A 19,377-nucleotide genomic window follows, 5' to 3' on the forward strand; every position below is an offset into this window, starting at 1 on the left:
CGATTTGGGAAAAAGGGGGTGGTGATGGACAGAGTTTCTGAATGATGCAGAATACTCTTACCAAGTCAAGAGATCATGGTTTTAATCCATCACCGTTTTTTAGCTCACTGCACCATCCCAGCTCAGAACCTGGCTATATGCAAATTAGTCTGTACCTGTCCCAGTGCGTGATGGGAACATGGCAAACCAAACTACCAAGCCAATTCTTGTACTGGGAAGGAAACAAGCTTCCGGGGACCGGTTTCTGGCATCACAGCCTTCGTCGGCCCGGCTTGCCTGAATCCTGATGGTGCAATGAGCAAGGGACTCACGTCTGAGCATACCCTCCCACACTGAGTGTGGATAAAATCGATTTGGGAAAAAGGGGGTGGTGATGGACAGAGTTTCTGAATGATGCAGAATACTCTTACCAAGTCAAGAGATCATGGTTTTAATCCATCACCGTTTTTTAGCTCACTGCACCATCCCAGCTCAGAACCTGGCTATATGCAAATTAGTCTGTACCTGTCCCAGTGCGTGATGGGAACATGGCAAACCAAACTACCAAGCCAATTCTTGTACTGGGAAGGAAACAAGCTTCCGGGGACCGGTTTCTGGCATCACAGCCTTCGTCGGCCCGGCTTGCCTGAATCCTGATGGTGCAATGAGCAAGGGACTCACGTCTGAGCATACCCTCCCACACTGAGTGTGGATAAAATCGATTTGGGAAAAAGGGGGTGGTGATGGACAGAGTTTCTGAATGATGCAGAATACTCTTACCAAGTCAAGAGATCATGGTTTTAATCCATCACCGTTTTTTAGCTCACTGCACCATCCCAGCTCAGAACCTGGCTATATGCAAATTAGTCTGTACCTGTCCCAGTGCGTGATGGGAACATGGCAAACCAAACTACCAAGCCAATTCTTGTACTGGGAAGGAAACAAGCTTCCGGGGACCGGTTTCTGGCATCACAGCCTTCGTCGGCCCGGCTTGCCTGAATCCTGATGGTGCAATGAGCAAGGGACTCACGTCTGAGCATACCCTCCCACACTGAGTGTGGATAAAATCGATTTGGGAAAAAGGGGGTGGTGATGGACAGAGTTTCTGAATGATGCAGAATACTCTTACCAAGTCAAGAGATCATGGTTTTAATCCATCACCGTTTTTTAGCTCACTGCACCATCCCAGCTCAGAACCTGGCTATATGCAAATTAGTCTGTACCTGTCCCAGTGCGTGATGGGAACATGGCAAACCAAACTACCAAGCCAATTCTTGTACTGGGAAGGAAACAAGCTTCCGGGGACCGGTTTCTGGCATCACAGCCTTCGTCGGCCCGGCTTGCCTGAATCCTGATGGTGCAATGAGCAAGGGACTCACGTCTGAGCATACCCTCCCACACTGAGTGTGGATAAAATCGATTTGGGAAAAAGGGGGTGGTGATGGACAGAGTTTCTGAATGATGCAGAATACTCTTACCAAGTCAAGAGATCATGGTTTTAATCCATCACCGTTTTTTAGCTCACTGCACCATCCCAGCTCAGAACCTGGCTATATGCAAATTAGTCTGTACATGTCCCAGTGCGTGATGGGAACATGGCAAACCAAACTACCAAGCCAATTCTTGTACTGGGAAGGAAACAAGCTTCCGGGGACCGGTTTCTGGCATCACAGCCTTCGTCGGCCCGGCTTGCCTGAATCCTGATGGTGCAATGAGCAAGGGACTCACGTCTGAGCATACCCTCCCACACTGAGTGTGGATAAAATCGATTTGGGAAAAAGGGGGAGGAATCTCGTATCTAGGATCGTACTTCTGGCACCACACGACACAGAGTGACCACACCGGGTATTCTGAGAAAACAAACTTTATCAAGTAGGTTATCACTGCAAATATGTACAAGGTGAGCACGGGCTCAAGAGTCTCGGAAGGGGTAGGGGGTAGCGGGACAGTCTCTGGTAAAGGTTCAAGCAGGGACGTATCCAGCGCACAGCTCACAATCCTCGAGCTGGGGGATACGGTGTTGTAGTCGGGGTCCGGCGGGACCGTGAGAGTCGGTTGGAGCCGCGAGTCACTCAGCGGGCTCAGGTACAGGTTCGGAGGTCTTACGATCTTCAGGGAGCTGCGAGTCACTCAGCAGGCTCAGGTACAAGGTCGGAGGTCTTACGATCTTCGGGGAGCCGCGAGTCACTCAGCAGGGCTCAGGTACAAGTTCGGAGGTCTTACGATCTTCAGGGAGCCGCGAGTCACTCAGCAGGGCTCAGGTACAAGTTCGGAGGTCTTACGATCTTCAGGGAGCCGCGAGTCACTCAGCAGGGCTCAGGTACAAGTTCGGAGGTCTTACGATCTTCAGGGAGCCGCGAGTCACTCAGCAGGGCTCAGGTGGGTCCAAGTTCCAGGAGCCGCGACCACGTCGGCAGGCTCTCGTTGTTCCAGCGTCGAATCTGCTGGACAGACCCAGAGCACCCCTTGTTATAGGTCGACCCCTCTTTGATGTCCGGAGTCTGTGCAGGCAGGGGTCTTGTCACCTGGGGGTCGCTTGTCGGGATTTCCTGCTATAGTCTTTTGATCCTTTCAGGGCCGGGTCGGGAGGAGTCCCAGACACCCAGCAGGCACGGAGCCAGCCCTCAGGGAGGCCGGAGGGCCGATCGAAACCCATCGTCCCGGGGGAGTTCAGAGGTGCGATAGAAACTGCTCCTCCCTCTCTCATCCCCTGGAAGCGTGATGTCCTCCAGCCGGAGTGGCGCCTCTAGGCCCGGGTCGCGCTGGGGCCGGGCGGCCATCTTGGTGCATGAAGTGGGCACGCGGGCCCGGGGTGGCCGAAAGGAGAGAGGCCATGGACGGGGACGTCCGGGTCGGTGCGTGTGTCCTGGTGGGGAGGTTCGGCTGGGCCGTGTGCTTGGGCTGCAGGTACCAGGTTTCGGTGGTGCGGGGGCACGGAGGGCCATTCTACGAGGCCGGGTCCAACACAGTTCCTCTCCCCTCTCTCTAGCACGGTGATGTGGTGTAGGCAGGCAGGCAGGCAGACAACAAAGTTAATGGGCTCCCGCGCTGCTGGAGTCCTGGCTGGTATTAAAGCACCTCTGGGTGCGAAAGCGTGACTCGGGCGTCATGCGCACCGCTTGGTGGTGCCGGGAGTTGCAGTTCCTCTCCCCTCTCTCTGGCACGGTGATGTGGTGTAGGCAGGCAGGCAGACAACAAAGTTAACGGTTATCTCTAGGCAGCTTCCCTGTTAGTGCAGAAAGGCACTGTGTGGCATTATTCAAAGCTTGGGTGTAGATGTCTCTGTTCAATAGTGAGTGCTCTCAGTTCAATTCAGTTCTCTGTTTAAACGGTCTCCCAACATGCAAGTCCCCGTGTCCATTTTGGCTGCTGGTATGAAACCGGCAGCACATGTTTTGGATCACTCCCGCTTTTGGGTGGAGATGCACTTGCAGAAGGTGCAGCCTTTACTTCAGGCAGGCAGCAGGAAAATGGGGCACCGGATGCTGTAGCCTGGAGCCCTTTGGCAACTGTAGTGACTAGATGCGAGTGTGGCCCCTCAGAAAACCACTGGAGCTGCTTCTAGGTTATTTGACAATAGAAAGAAGGTGGGCCACAATGCAGGCCTCACATGCGTTGATGGTGACAACCAAGAGCGCACACTCAGTTTCGGTAGTGATGGCTACGATCGGTGCAGTTCTTGATTCCAGTGGCGAAGTCCGACACTTCTTGTCTTGATTCTCTATGATGATGTCCACCATGGGCACAGCTCTGGTCTTCTTGGCTGCATTCTCTACATGCACAACTCTTCATATTAGTGAGATTAGCAACAGTGATTGGTCTTCTTTGCAAGAGAGCAAGGTCACTCATCGATCAGCAATTCCTGCTCCTAGGGCATGCAGATATGTTTCCGAGGTCTTCCTAGCTTGATAGAATCACAGCACCAGGGTCAGCTGCTTCTGTACTTCCTGGACATACAAAACCCCTGCAGATGTGTCAGGCTTCTTCCATTTCTCAGCAGACAGCTTGGATTCCAGGCACTTCAGGTCAAAGATACAGCTCTTCAGCAAGGAAATACTCCAGGTGATGTCCCCTTCCATCTGGGAAGCTGGCTGTCAGAGAGGCACAAGCTCTAGTTACACAGCAGTCCTCTGTGTACTCTGCAGAGCACTCCTTTCCATGGTCAAAAAGAATTCCGAAACAACAAGTGGATCAGCGACTCCCACTTTTTATACACACTAAGGAGAAAGAGATGTGGATTCTCTGTCTGCTCTTTAAGAATTGGTTTGGGGTGGTTCTGTTTTTAAGTGCCCTCTCTAGGCTGCTTTCCTGACACAGCCTTGCATAAAGTGATGCTCTTTACAACAGTCTCCACCTGGAGCACCCACAACAGATGCAAAAAGGTTTGAGCTTTCTGCACCTGCCTATCACATGCTGCACTGAATCTTCATTCAGGAACAAATGGCTGGGCTCACGTTAAGTGGTCCCTTTAACTAAACTGTAGTCCCACCCTTACCCCCACCATCTACCGGATGCAAGTGTTACAGGAAAACGAATTAGCAGCTCCACTCAGCAAAAGGCCTAATAGGATTTTTAAAGGAGCCTTGTCTCCTCTGTCTAGGTCTTCTTCCTCCAGCTTCAAGGATGTCAGCTATGCTTTTCCACTGCATGGGAAAACAACCTCACCTCCATCTTGTGCACAGGAATGGGACAGGCACTTCCAAATGGAACCCATAGGCGTCCATGACTCTGACTCACTCATACACGTAATACATTTACCACACAAGCCACATACACAAACATGAACTACATCTGTTTGGGATTTTAGCGCTTGGATAGGCATTGCCGCATAGAAGCAGTACTTTACATAAGTGGGCATGTAGGCCTCCACTCCAGTAAATCAGTCTCTTAAGAACTACAGATTCACAAAACATGGTATGCTGCAACCATTGGTCTACATCCTAAGTCAAAGGCAGGGACGGTAGTCCACTGTCAGTAAAATTAGGGCACACCCGTTCTGCCCCGCAGGTCACAGGACACGCCCGGGACATCTTTCATGCAAGCATTTGTGTGCACACTAAACTAATGTAAGGCTGGGGCAAGATCAAAAATCAGGATACTAGATACTGGCAGTCAAGCACTCAGGGCAATTAAATATGACTGTTCACCATGCAATGGACATATCTGTCCCAACACATGGTTAGTGAGGTCATCTGTGTTGTTAGACACATAAATGTTTCTCCCACCAGAAAATAGCCGCTACCTAGAAGATTATAGTTCAGAGTCCTTTGCTGAGTGTTGTAATGCTGGCTTGGAAGAACGTCAGTGACAATGGTCCCAAGCTCGCTGTGACACAGGACTCAAGTTATATCTTACTGTTGATGTCAAACTAGGTTGAAATCCAGGCAGAAGCTGCTTGTGTTCTCATTCAGAGGGGAACTGACCTGGCATTTCAGGCCAGACGGTTCCTTCAGGAGTAGGTCCAAAGGTGATTTGCTCATGGTTGATGCCAGAAGTGGCATAGTGGGTCACTAGAGACAAAAATACAGCCTAGTGCTATTCCCAGCGGCTGAGACACTTGCAAGAATTTATCCTATTCCCTTCTCTCTCTTCTTGTTCTGAAAGAGATGACACAAAATGTAGGATTTGAAATGCCTAGCAAGCAAAAGAATGGGCTGATGCTGCTTTGTAGCCCCAGGGAGTCACCAGATAGATATTTTACAGTCAGAGGCCCAGTCATCTTAGTTCCAAAAGAGGGAGCTAATGGATCATAAGTTGACTCAAGGTGAACCATCTCTAAAATGTCGGTGGCTCTATGGCAGGTGCAAAATGGTGAAAGATGCATACTCAATGTAGCCTATTATCCTGTGCCATTGACATCAGCAGGGATTCAGCTAAACCAGTGGTATCAACCAAAAGTACAGGAGGGCACACTTTTTGTCAGATTTTCAGGCTATTCACAATGGAAGACTGTTGTCTAGGTGTCCCTGAGACAACCATGAGTTCCCTGAAATCAACCAAGACGGGCGAAGTATTTTCCGATCTTTTGATTAATAACCAGTTACACTTTATCAATGGTCGTACAGCCTCTTATAGCACATCCAAAAAGACATATGATGATGGCAGAAGTTCAGCACTAATAGATTACATTATAGTTAATATTGAATGCTGGGAATGTGTGCATGAAATGACTGTTATCAGAAGAGTTGAGAGTGACCACGACCCTGTAGTTTTATGTATGAAACTGAGTGCCAAGTGGCGTATCACCACTGTTAACTTGAGTAAGGTGAGCTATGGCCATGGTATTGTTCCAACTAATAGCAGGAAGAGTTTAAGGTAGAACAAAGAGAAATACCAGCATGGATTCCCATTATTTGAAGGCATAATGTCAAACTACGGATCAATAATTTTGAACACCACAACCGACAACAGTGCTAATATACTGCCGGCATAAGATTCTTTGGTTAAAGAACTGAGAGTTTGTGGTCAAAACTGACTGGGGTTAAGGTTGCAAGATTTACTGGTAGTAGAACAAGGGCCAGATGTACGGCCCTTTCATTTAGCGCCTCGCAATTTGCGCCACATTGCGAGGCCCTAAATGAAATGTACAACAGTATGTTTACACTGTTTTGCGATTCCAAATGGGTTGAGTCTTCATGTTCTAAGTGGAAATATCTGGAGAGTTCATCTGCAATGGCATGGTTACTCCCAGGTCTATGTTCCACTATATAATCCATCCCCTGTAGGGAAATGGACCACCTGAGAAGTTTGGGGTGTTCACCCTTCATCTGTTTTAGCCATAAGAGGGGCTTATGGTCTGTCTGAACAATGAAGTGAGTACCAAACAAGTATGGCCTCAACTTCTTCAGAGCCCAAACCACAGTAACGTCTCCCTCTCAATGGCTGACCAACGTTTCTCTCTGGGGGTCAACATTCTGCTTATGAAAGCTACTGGTTGATCCTGACCTTCATCATTCAACTGTGACAGTACAGCCCCTACCCCCAACTCAGATGCATTTGTTTGGACAATGAACGTTTTGGAGTAGTCAGGACTGCAGAATGGGAGCAGTACACATGGCCTGTTTCAGGTCATCAAATGCCTTTTGACAGCTAACTATCCACTGAACCTTTTTGGGCATTTTCTTAGAGGGTAAGTCATTCAGGGGTGTCACTATTGATCCATACCCCTTGAGAAATCTTCTATAGTACCCAGTCAGGCCTAAGAAGGCTCTCACCTGAGTCTGGGTAGTGGGAGCAACCCAGTCCATTATGGTCTGGATTTTGCTCTGCAGTGGCTGACACTGGCCTCCACCTACAAGGTGGCCCAGGTACACAACTTGACTCTGCCCTATCTGGCCCTTAGTAGCCTTGATAGTTAGGCCTGCTTTTTGCAGGGCCTCCAAAACATTCCTCAGGTGGACCAGGTGATCCTCCCAGGTGGAGCTAAAGACAGAAATATCATCTAGATATGCTACACTATAGTCTTCCAGGTCTGTAAGGACTTGATTCACCAACCTTTGGAAAGTTGAGATGTATCATTGTTTCTGTACATGGTCTGCAGCTTTGGAGGAACAAAATAATAAAGAAATATATAAAAAAAAAACTTTGGGAAGTGGCAGGTGCATTCTTCAAACCAAAGGGCATTACCACAAATTGATAGTTTCCACTAGGGGTAGAAAATGCTGTCTTTGGCTTTGCATCATCAGCTAGTCTCATCTGCCAGTAGCTAGCTGCCAGGTCAAATGTGCTTAGAAACTTGGCTGAGGCCAAAGTATCTCTCAGCTCATCTGCCCTGGGAATGGGATGGGCATCAGTCCTAGTGACTGCATTGAGACCCCTGTAATCCACACAAAACCTCATCTCTCTCTTGCCATCTTTGGTGTGACGTTTAGGTACCAGGACTGCTGGACTAGCCCAAGGACTATCTGAGGGTTCAATAACTCCCAAATCCAACATAATTTGGACTTCTGTCCTTATACAGTCCCTGACATGGTCAGGTTGCCTGTAGATCTTATTTTTCACAGGCAGACTGTCCCCAGTGTCCACTTCATGAGTGCACCAGGTGGTGTGACTTGGAGTCAGAGAAAACATATGTCTGTACTGACTGAGAAGCTTTCTGCAGTCAGTTTGCTGCTGGGCGGTGAGGCTGCCTGCCAAGGCTACACCATCAACTGACCCATCCTCAGGGTTCTGAGAAATCAGGTCAGGGAGTGGGTCACTCTCTTCCTCCTGTCCTTCATCAATAGCCATGAGCAAGCCCATGTCTGCCCTGTCAACATATGGTTTTAGTCTGTTGACATGAAGTACCCTGTGGGGACTCCTAGGGGTTCCAAGGTCTACCAAGTAGGTGACCTCCCCTTTCTGCTCAACAATTGTATGGGGGCCACTCCATTTTTTCCTGGAGGGCTGCTGGGGCTACAGGCTCCAACACCCACACTTTTTGTCCTGGCTGCTAAACAGTCAGTACAGCCTTTTGGTCTTGTCAGGCCTTTTGTAATTCCTGGCTAGCCTCAAGGTTTTTGGTTGCCTTTTTCATATACACTGTTTAGGGGGGTTGAGAGATAACTATCATCCCTCCTTTACCAGACACAAAGGACCCCTAACAGGATGGCCAAACAAAGGTTCAAAAGGGCTGTAACCAACCCCCTTTTGTGGCACCTTCCTGTAGGCAAACAAAAGGCAGGGCAAAAGAATGTCCCATCTCCGCCTGAGGTTCTCTGGGAGACCTTTAATCATGCCCTTTAAGGTTTTGTTGAATCTTTCAACTAAACCATTGCATTGTGGGTGATAGGGGTTGCCGAACTTGTAGTTCACTCCACACTCCTTCCACATTGCAGTCAAGTAACTAGACATGAAGTTTGCACCCCTGTCAGATACTACCTCCCTAGGAAAGCCCACTCTTGAGAATATACCCAGGAGAGTTCTTGCTATCACAGGTGCTGTAGTGGTCCTAAATGGGATTGCCTCTGGGTACCTAGTGGCATGGTCACACAGGAGCGACAAAACTCCTTAGTGTCTTCAGACATGTGGGGCCAGTGAAAGTGAGGGACAATTCAGTCCCAAGTCTTGTTCTGGCCCAGGTGTCCTGCTAGGGGAATATTATGGACTAGTGTCAAAAGGAAGCCCCTAAACGTCAGAGGCATAACCAACCTCCTGGATGCACCAGGCTTGGGGTCTCTACTCTCTTAGTAAAGGAGTCTATCATCCCAATATATTTTATGGGTGCCACTAGCATTCCTAGCAGCCTCATCAGCAGCTTGCTTTCTGAGGGGTTCAAGAGAGGGGCAGGTTTTCTGCTCTTGGCTCAAATCAGACCTGGAAAGCACCCCAGTCCCCAAGAACTCAACCTGGTCAGGTTCAAGCTCCTCTGGAACAGTTCCTTCTTCAGGCTCAAGATCATCTCCCTGAGGAGCTTGATCTGCATTCTGAGTCAGGGGGAAAGGCACTGCCAGAACCCTACTGCTCCTCCTCTTGGGAGGAACCTGGTCCATTATTCCAGAATCCAGGGCCTGTCCAGTGTTAGACATTTTGGCCTTTGACCTGGTCACAGCAAAGACATGAGCAGGGATTCTTAACATTTCTGCATGTGTCCTGAGTTCCACTTCAGCCCAAGCTGAAGATTCTAGATCATTGCCAAGCAAGCACTGTACTGGTAGGTCTGCACTTACCACAACCTTCTTAAGGCCAGTTACCCCTCCCCAGGAGAAGTTAACAACTGCCAGAGAACAGTCTGTTCTGACATTGCTAGCATTGGTCACTTGGTACATTTCACCAAGTATAATCTGCCCAGGATACACAAGATCTTTTGTCACCATTGTGACACTTGCTCCTGTGTCTCTGAATGCCAAAGCATCTCTTCCATTTATTAAAGGCTGCTGTCTGTATTTGCCCAGATTACTGGGACTCACAAAGGAGGTCATATCTATGCCTCCATCACAGACTAGAACAGCCTGAGTTGGAACTCTGACTAGGCCAGAGTCCATCTCAGAACCCAGGGTCAACCCTACTACACCCTTATTATGAACATTACCACCGCAAATTGTAGCTGTACTAGGGGGAACAGTTGCCTTAGGGGCAATGGTGGCTGGAGTAGATTCTTTGGACTTGGTGCAGTCACTTTTCCAGTGAGTTTTCTGTTTACAGATTTTGCACCATGGTTTCTTTTGGCCTTTTCCCTTGTTAGACTGTGAATCCCCACCTGAAGAAGATGTTTGGGGGCCTTGTGAAGACTTCTGGTCTTTACCCTTCTCCCCACCCTTGTCAGAGTTTTTAGGATCTTGCTTCTTGGGTTCACCACCTTGGTTCTCTACCTTCTGCCTCACCCTGGTTCTGACCCACTTGTCTGCCTTCTCTCCCAATTCTTGGGTAGAGGTCATATCTGAGTCCACCAGGCACTGGTCCAACAGCTGATTCTGACAATTATTAAGGATCTGCTCCCTCATAATCAAATTGTACAATCCTTGAAAGCCATGCACTTTGCTGCCAAGTAAGCAACCCTCCGGAGCCTTAGTAGCACATTCTACAAAGTCTACCCAGTCTTAATTCTGTGCCTTTTGGGTATCCCTGAACTTTAACCTGTATTGCTCAGTGGTTAGGCCAAACCCATCAATCAAGGCACTTTTCGGACTGTTGTAATCATCTGCCTCCTCCTCTCTAACAGTGAGGAGCTTATCTCTACCTTTGTCTGCAAAGGAGAGCCATAAGATTGCTGCCCACAGCTCCTGGGGACCCTTTGAACTTTACAGACCCATTCCTGTGCAGTTGTCTATTTGTGGATGTCATCCCCACTCTGGTAGGGAGGGACAATCTTATTCAAGTTTCTATGGTCACAAGGCCTTTCCCTATCTCTAGGGATGTTGCTGCCACCATGAAACTCTAGTCCCAACTTTTTTCTAGCTCTGTAGAGCTCTAGGGCCTCTTTGTCTAGGGCTACCTGCTGTTATCTGATTTGAAGCTGAGCTTCCTCATACTTAAGCAGTCTCTCCCTCCACTCCTGAGAGGTTTCCCTCCTATGAGAAGAGATAGAGGTCCCTACAGATGAGATAGAATGGTTAGACTCCACTGAGGGAGATCTTGACCTTCTAGGCCCACCACCAACTCTCCCAGGAGGGACAAAGTGGGGTCCATTGTGGTCCTCTCCATCACCTTCTAGGGGAATTGGATTTTCCAGGTCCAGATCATTGTCATCTGCCTGGCCAGCATCAGAGGTCAGGTCAAGGGGAGTTCCACCCCTAGGACCTTCCTCAACTGCTGTCCCACCCATTCTGCCTAACCCTTCAGATCCTAAAGATCTGCTGAGCTCATCCAGCCTGAGTACCTCTATGAGATGCTGGGTGGTTGGGCTTTTGCCTGTCTTCAGTTTCCTAGCTGTACATAATGCTCTCAGTTCCATGAACAGGAGGTTATCATACTGGGAATCTAGAAGCCCATTGGCTTCTGGCAGGGACCTACTGGTTCCTGACCTTGAAGACATTACTAGTGTGGTGTGGTGTGGTGTATTGCACTACCTACTCTAGTGTGGCCTACTAAACTCTCTTGAGTTGTAGAAAGGGTGTGCTTAGCCCTTAACACACAACTCTAAGTTCAGTAGAACTTACTGTATTCTAAAGCTTGTATTATATGTACCTAGGGTACCTTTAGTGGTTTTCAGTTAGTCACTCAATTGAGATTATCTGGTAAAACAATAGCAAGCTGGAATCCCACTGCTGCCACCTATGTGAGAAGTTTGCCTGGTATATGCTGTCCACTAGTTATAGTGGGCACCCTGTACCAGTCCAAACAACCCCTTATTGGTTATAGGTTAAAGACAACCTTTATTGAAAGCTATCGTAGTGGTAGCTATGGAGAGCAGCCTTCTGGCTAAGTCTTGAAGGAATGTAAAGCAGCTTGTTTTACCAGTCTATAATGTCTTGAGTGCCTAAATGAACGATATCCACACCAGGTATATATATCAAATATATGTATTTATTACTAAACACACCCTCCTAGTCTCTTTATGAGACTAGAGCTCAAAACACACAAGTTACACTTCAAATATTACAGTAAAATAGCACAAATACACATCAGGCCCTAGGGGCGAGCCAAACCATATACTAAAATAGTGGTATAAGAACCACGACTTAACTAGACACAAGGCCTAGAGCCTGTAGAATTGCTGGGACCCCAAGGAACCACCCAAGCTAGTGACACAGGAGACCCACGGGGGCCGGTTGCACTGTGAGAACACAGCCGCGAGCTCCCGTTAGCTTCTATGGGGAAAGTCGCGGCTAGATTTTTAAAGATTAGGGACACTTAAAATTGAGTCAGGACCAAACCCTTTGGGATTTAGGAAGTTCAAGGGTCAACACCCACAGGAGCACCAGAGTACTCGTGTTACCTCACCCAGGGAAGCCGGGTGTATAGGTGTCAAATGGTGTTGGCTCACGGCTTCGATTTCAGTGGAAGCTGGCGAAGAAGTGCTGCTGCCTGGAAGATGCGAAGTGTCTGAAGAGATCCAAGCCTGGATCGAAGATGAGAAGAACCTGAAAGCAGAGGGGACAGAGTCTAGGTCACTAGCCAGTGACCAGGGAGGCGATAGGCAGATGCCCACCGATGTTGGGTGATTTCAGGTGAAAGAGTTGAAGCTTGACTCTTCAGACAGGAGGACCAGGAGGCGTCGAGGACAACCAGGAGCTGGATTTGAGCTGTCCCACAAAGGATGTCGAGTGTTGCAGCATTGGTGCCCGGATTGGACACAACAAGCCTTGGCAACAGCACCCACGCAGAAAGAGAAGAAATGCTTCGGTGCAGACCTGCAAGGTCTGGGAGACTCACCACTTGGTTGGGAGTCAGGGCATGTCTGGAGCAACCAGGGAAGCCCAAGGAAATTCAAAGTTACCCCCTCAGGGACCCACCAGTACCAGGGACCAGGGATCGCGAAGGGACCTCAAGACAAAACACAAAATGGTGGCCCACGGGTCATTCGGGGTGACCAGGCTGACAATCTTCAGTGGATTCAGTGCTCGAGGTGGGGGCTATAAGTAAGCCCAAGCACGACTTCAAGAGACGTCGAGAAGTCAATGCACTTGCAAAAGTGCACGGTGACCAGGAGTTCTGGTTCCACGCTACTAACGAGGGCTGCGAGTCTCAGCTTTGCTGGGGACTCGGGTCGGCCTGTGAGATGTCTGGAAATTCTCTTCCTGAGTCCAACGGGAACTTCAGAAATGCAGACTGACAAATTGCTTCATTGGTGCCTGCCAAGCAGGGGAGTCACTCCTTGGCCCCAAGGGAGATTTATTCAGTCCTCTAGTCTTGAGTAGAGTGTGGAAGTTCCAGGATTCAGCTTCAGAGTTTCGTCCAGGGATATCTAAAGTTCTGTTTACAGAGGCTCCTTATTTATACCTAAGGAAGGGGTTGAACTAGCTCTGGGGACCCACCTATTGGAGGGTTTGGAAAGAGGGGTGGCTACACCCATTTCCTTTGTCCAGTTTCGCACCAGAGCAGGGGACTGAAAGCCCCTGAACCGGTTTGAGCTGGACTATGCACAGGGACACCAAATGTGCTCCCAGTGCAGGACTTCAAAGCCTCAGAGAGTGCTCCCACCCAGCCCCAATACATATAAGCCTGTCTGGGAGGTGGTTACACCTCCCTGTGACAGGAAACCTATTATCCAGGCCTCCCCTGCCGGAGTTTCGGTCAGCAGCAGGAGGCCAGACACGTGTCTGTGGCTGCAGCATCCATTTTGTGATGCTAGGGCTCTGTTACGTTTCTACCGGGTAACCCAGTACTGCCATGTCTCTCCCTCTAGAAGGGTGGGATCATACCCCCACACCAGTTACTGGTGTGGGGGTATGATTCCAAGGTGTTTGACACTAAACATGACATGTTTCCGTGCAGCCAGTCCAAAGTTAGCATTTACCGTTGGTTTATAATGCACTTAAGAGTATATGGTCAGGCTGTACCACTGACAACCCCGGAGAAGAGATTCCGAAGGCTGCAGAGGGGCTCAGCTCATGCCTGAGCACCCTCTCACATATAACCAAGCACTCTGCCTTCAGGATTGATAAGGCCTGCCATAGGAGTGACTGATAGGTTTGTATGTGCAGTGTTAGGTGAGGTATAGTGAACCTATACCTCAGTAAGGGGTGCATGCACCACCTTACCCAGGCTGCAGTAGCAGACCTTTGGTGTCATTTTGGGTGGTTTTCCAGGGGTGGCATAATACATTATTCAGCCCCTGGTAGGCATCTGGGGTACCTATGCCCTGGGTACATAGTATACCATGTACTAGGGACTCACAAGGGTACCCCAGTAGCCAATCTGGAGTGTACCTAAAGTACTTGCAATCAATTTAGAGAGGAAGCAGCTAGGCTGGGGCCCTGAACAGCAGGGTCCCAGCCAGACTAAAGTCGAAAAACAGTGAAACACCAACAAAAAGTGGGGGTAAACACGTGAAGCAGATCCTACTCTCCTAGAATGTCAAGCTCTGATACAGCGTAATTTTAACCCGCAGAGCAAGTTTTTTTTATAAAGAGGTAGGCGAGAGTATAAGAACTTGATGTACCAAAATGCTCTCTGGATAGAAATGAGAGAGACATCTCCTGCAAAAAATACTAAGAGGTTTTGGCAACTTGTTACGCATGGAGAAAGGGGTAGTAAACACACTGGAGTACTACATTTGCCCAGTAGCCTGGGTAAAGCACTTTAATGCCCTATACAGTGTTGAGGTCAATGGCCTCTCTGATCCACAGTAGCAGGGGAGGATCCTTATAAGGATTGTTCAGCAAATAACATCTTAGTGCCAGAAGTGGAAAGACCACTGAGAGGCATGAAGAAGTTTAAAGCACCAGGCCCTGACCTAATGCCACTGGCACTTATTTGGACGAGACCTTTTGTGGGCTAGAGCCCTTGCTAAAATATTCAATCTGTCCCTAGCCTCCAATAGTGTCCCCCCTCTTGGCACACAGCTGTTCTTGTACCTATATTTAAGAAGGAAGATTGTAGCAGCTCCTCTAACCACCACCCGAGCTCCCTCCTGGATGGAGCACGTACAATTCTCTGGAACGTCCTACTAAATAGGATGCAAGGTTGGGTGGACAGCCAGAATATCCGAACCGAGGCTCAAGCTGGTTTTAGATCTGTGGTGTGTACCATTGGCCAAGCAATACAATTACTTATGATCTCGTACAAGTAGATAGTCAAAAGAACATCCTCACTGTATTGAATTTTTGTGGACCAGAAGGAAGCTTTTGATTTAGTTGACCGGGAGAAATTGTGGAGATTATTGATACACCAAGGGGCTGATACAACCCTGGTGTGGGCAATAATGGCGCTACACGTAGATAATACCGCCAGGGTTAGGTACAGACTGGGAGGCGAGTGCACTGAAGCTTTTTCTATAGAACAGGGTATACAGCAAAGTTGTGTGCTAGCATCTCTGCTCTTTAGCCTCTTCTTAAGTAGTGTAGTGAAATATCTACTGGAAGAAGCCTTAGTTGTCCTCACTGTGAAAGTAGGGTCCCGGTATTTTTTATTTGCTGATGATGCAGTGATGATGGCTCAAACAGAGAATGCAACCCATAAGTTATTAATGCATTTGGTAGAGTAATGCCATAGGAAATCCCTGACAATCAATTGTACCAAAAAAAGAGTATGGTCTTGAGACCTTCCCCCAGCTTCAAGCAGAAGCTAATGATAGACGGTGTGCCAGTCAAGCAGTAAAAGTATTTGGGGATACAGTTCACGGAGAAACTGCAACAGAAGGGTCATACAGAAGTCAACTGCAGTCCTGAGCCAGTCCTCGGGTACAATTTTGAGGTTTAGACACAAGCCAGGTACTAAGAGTATCAGTATTATCTTTCCAAGCTTTAAACAACAGGCAGTAGCAGCAGCACTATTTGAGGGTATCGGAATCAATACCCGCTGCTGTGGCCGAAAACAACTTCTTAAGAGCTTTGCTGAGATTGGGTCTGGGTAGCCTGCTGCTTGCACTTTACACAGAAGTTAGCTTTACCCCAATAGCGGAGGTAGGTGCCCTCAAGCCAGTGCTTTATCGGGTCAAGCTGTTGGGAATGCAAAAGTGGCAATCTATTTAAAATCCTTGATAGGTGAGGTATATGACAGTAGCTATGGTAGGAGTACTTGGCAGTCTTACGTAAAGGATACTCTAATTGAATTTCAGCGCACTGAAGAAAAAAAGTGATGGGTGGAATGTATGAATTGATATCAGTCACTGATCTCATCCATGATCTGAAAAATTATGATCCCATCACCACCATCTTGATGGATCTCCATTGGCTCTCTTAGGCAGCCTGCACCATCTTCCCCACCAGCTGTAAAATCTACAAAGGCAGCATGACTCGCAGTCCATTTATCTTGCAAACAAGATTACCACACTACAGGGGATATTTACAAGCAAATGATGGAGCGAGGTGTTACTTCAAAATAAGTAACGCCACACTCCGACATTTATTAAATCCAGGTCAGAACCATATTTCAAAAATACGGCGCTCTCCTGCGTTTCCCCTCGAGCTGGTGCTAAAAAACCTGCTTGGCGCCAGCTCTAGCATCCTAGTGTCATTTTGCCTAGGTGCCTGTGCTGCAGGGGCGATTGTTTATGTGCAGAAAGGGGGACCTTCCTACATATAAACAATCTTAACAGGCGATTTGCTCTATCCATGTGTGCTGCAGAATGCAGCACATGTGGAAAGAGCACTATACGAGGAGAAATAAACATTTTTCAATGTATCCCCTGTTTAACACCAGGAATTTCCTGGTCTTTTTTTTGGTGCTGCCCCATACCTTGTAAATATGGAGTAGTGTCAAAAATCAATGGGTGTTGCGGTGGAAAGCCCATTGCAGCACCCACTGCATGCCCCTTCACACATAGGGGCCGATCCTGATCCGGGCCGAAAAGCACTCTAACCAAGCTGGATCCGGAGCGTTTTCCGACCGAGCCGGAATCCTGCAGTCTGATCGAGCGAGTACGATGCGGCCGTATGCTGCCAGACTCGGTTCGGTCGGACTTCCATAGAAGTCAATGGGAGCCGGTCGTATGAAGCGTACATGGGCTCCCATTGACTAAATGGGTATGTCTTGCACAAAGGCGCCCCCTACAGTGGGTACGGGTCGGTGCCATTCGCACCTTACATGCCTGGGTTGGGGGGACCCTTGGATCTCCCCCTGTGTCCGAGTCGTAGGGCTGCAGGTGACAGGGAGTCCGACGCGGACCCCCAAAGGAAACCACCCGGACGTTTTGCGAGTCGGACACTCCGGCTCGCACAGGCTGTCCGACGCATGCATCGTACTGGCTCAGTCATAAATTGCATCCATTGCACGCCACGTTTAGCTTCCGACCGAGACGTACGGAGCAGTTCAGACCCGGAACCGACTCGGTCGGTGAATTTCACGTAGCTCGCATCGTACTTGCTCGCTCGTACAGCTGTACGAGACGGGTGGAAAACACGCGTTCGGCTCGTAGTTTTTCCGGCCGGATCGCGTTCGGTGCCCTTCCTACCTGGATCGGAATCGGCCCCTAAGTGTTGCATGAATAAGAGAATTACTTACAAGGTGGTGTTAAGGCACGTTAAGTGACTTAATGGCGCCTTGTAAATAAAGCAAAGGAGTTAGCACCACCAGAACGTTGAAAAAAGTGACGTTCTTGTGGCGTTACAGGCTTGTAAATATGCCGCTACATCACAATGCATTAACTGTCTGCAAACCAGTGTCTTCCCCTATCACTTCTTGACTTTATACCTGTCTTTGACCCTTTAGGGCACTCCACTGCCTTCTGGCTATATTTGTGCTTTAGAAATACCACATAAATACCACAAAAATACTGGTAATTACCCAAGGGTGAATAAAGTGGGCACTGGCTCTCATTTTTGGGTACTGGTACTTATTTTTCATGATCAGACTTTGACCCAGAGCAAAAGAGAGAACGGCAGAAAATGGCGAAGTCGAAAGATAGGAAAACAGTGACAAAGGGAGGAAGTAGGGATGGAAAAGAGTCTGCAAGGGTGAAATAAAGAGACATGAGGTGTAGGGTGGTGGAAGAAAGAGGCATGAGCTGGATTCAAGACTAGGAAGCCTTGGTGTTCGGCAACCCAGGCATTCAACCTCACCGGCTGGGGCTCCTAATAAAGACATTGAACCCCTTCATTTGTTTTTTTTTCTTTCTGAATTTCACAATTTAGCACTTCAGTCAACCTCTTCTCTTGCATACATCTTTACATACTTTCTGCATGTAGGCTCCTCTACATAGACTGACAAAAGTAAAAACCATATGTGACATGGTCATGTGAGGACTTGCAACATGAACAAGCGAGCACCAGAAATATCAATACAATCCAGAATCTAAGGGCCTGATTCAGATCTTGATGTACGGGTTACTTACTCCGTCACACCTGTGACAGATATCCCGTCCGCCGAGATATAAATCCCATTATATCCTATGGGAATTATAGTGTGGTGGACGAGATATCCATCACCATTGTGATGGAGTAACCGTCCGCCATGATCTAAATCAGGCCCTAACTTCTGGGATCTGTGGTTAATATATTACTTACCTAATGCATAACTTGCAATACTTTCACTCCACAGTGTCGGTTTCAATTGGATTAAAAATTAAAATGAACATATATTTTTTTCTGAGATTTTAGGTCATGTGGACTAGACAATAAAGAGAAATCCAGTGACAAATCGATGATGGACACTTCACCTACCAGAGCAGACCTCTTCAAGCATCACGCCACTTACAACAGAGACTTGGACCGAGGAACCGCAGTGTAACACCAGCAAGCAGAGATGCAGCCTTATCAACCACAGCTGCAAAGAATAGCAATTATTTATGAGCCTAAACACATAAAACACAAACTATACTGTCTGGAAACTAAGCAAATGTACAACAAATTTCTGTTGCATGATGAAGGCCAAAATTTCAAACATTTACTGAAAACAGGCTAAGACTATGATGTGATTTGTCGACCTTGCAGATTTCTGCTGTTCTGATACTTTCTAGAACACCTCTGCAACACTTCCCTATGTATGAGAAGACACATCAAGGAAGAAAGATAGTATAAAAGGAATCCCGATCTGCGCAGGCCCAGAATAAGTGACATGTTATATTATGCGGCAGTCTGAGGATCGAGGTACAGTTGGTAATTTGGTTAAAAAAGATACAATGAGAGGGACACAGAATAAACATATATGTAAATAAATATACAATGCATACTCTCAGCCAGACGCAGAATTTGAAGCTAGATATAAAAAAGCACTGGTCTCCTTGAAAATCCACAAGTAAAAGGCAACCGCACATTTTTGTCCAGAGGATTAAAAGATTCAGATTTGGCAATTTGAGCCCCCGGGGGTGTTTCCCTTCTGTAATCATGCTGTTATCTGACTTGGTAATCATGTTGTTATCTGACATGCCTGCTGTATTGA

At 48.0% G+C, this 19,377-nt stretch overlaps 1 protein-coding gene across 1 annotated transcript in view; it reads left to right on the forward strand.

Annotated features, from left to right (window-relative positions):
• The window catches only part of ARHGEF33 (Rho guanine nucleotide exchange factor 33), a 705,710-nt gene extending 686,854 nt beyond the window's left edge, over nt 1-18,856 (forward strand). The window contains exon 16 of the mRNA XM_085609742.1: nt 18,597-18,856. Coding sequence (XP_085465868.1) covers nt 18,597-18,726 — 130 coding nt within the window. The 3' untranslated portion in view covers nt 18,727-18,856. The remainder of the gene's footprint in view (nt 1-18,596) is intronic.
• Nucleotides 18,857-19,377: the final 521 nt, after the last annotated feature.

The sequence above is a fragment of the Triturus cristatus genome, chromosome 6 (genome assembly GCF_964204655.1).
Source record: "Triturus cristatus chromosome 6, aTriCri1.1, whole genome shotgun sequence".
NCBI classification, from domain to species: Eukaryota; Metazoa; Chordata; class Amphibia; order Caudata; family Salamandridae; genus Triturus; species Triturus cristatus.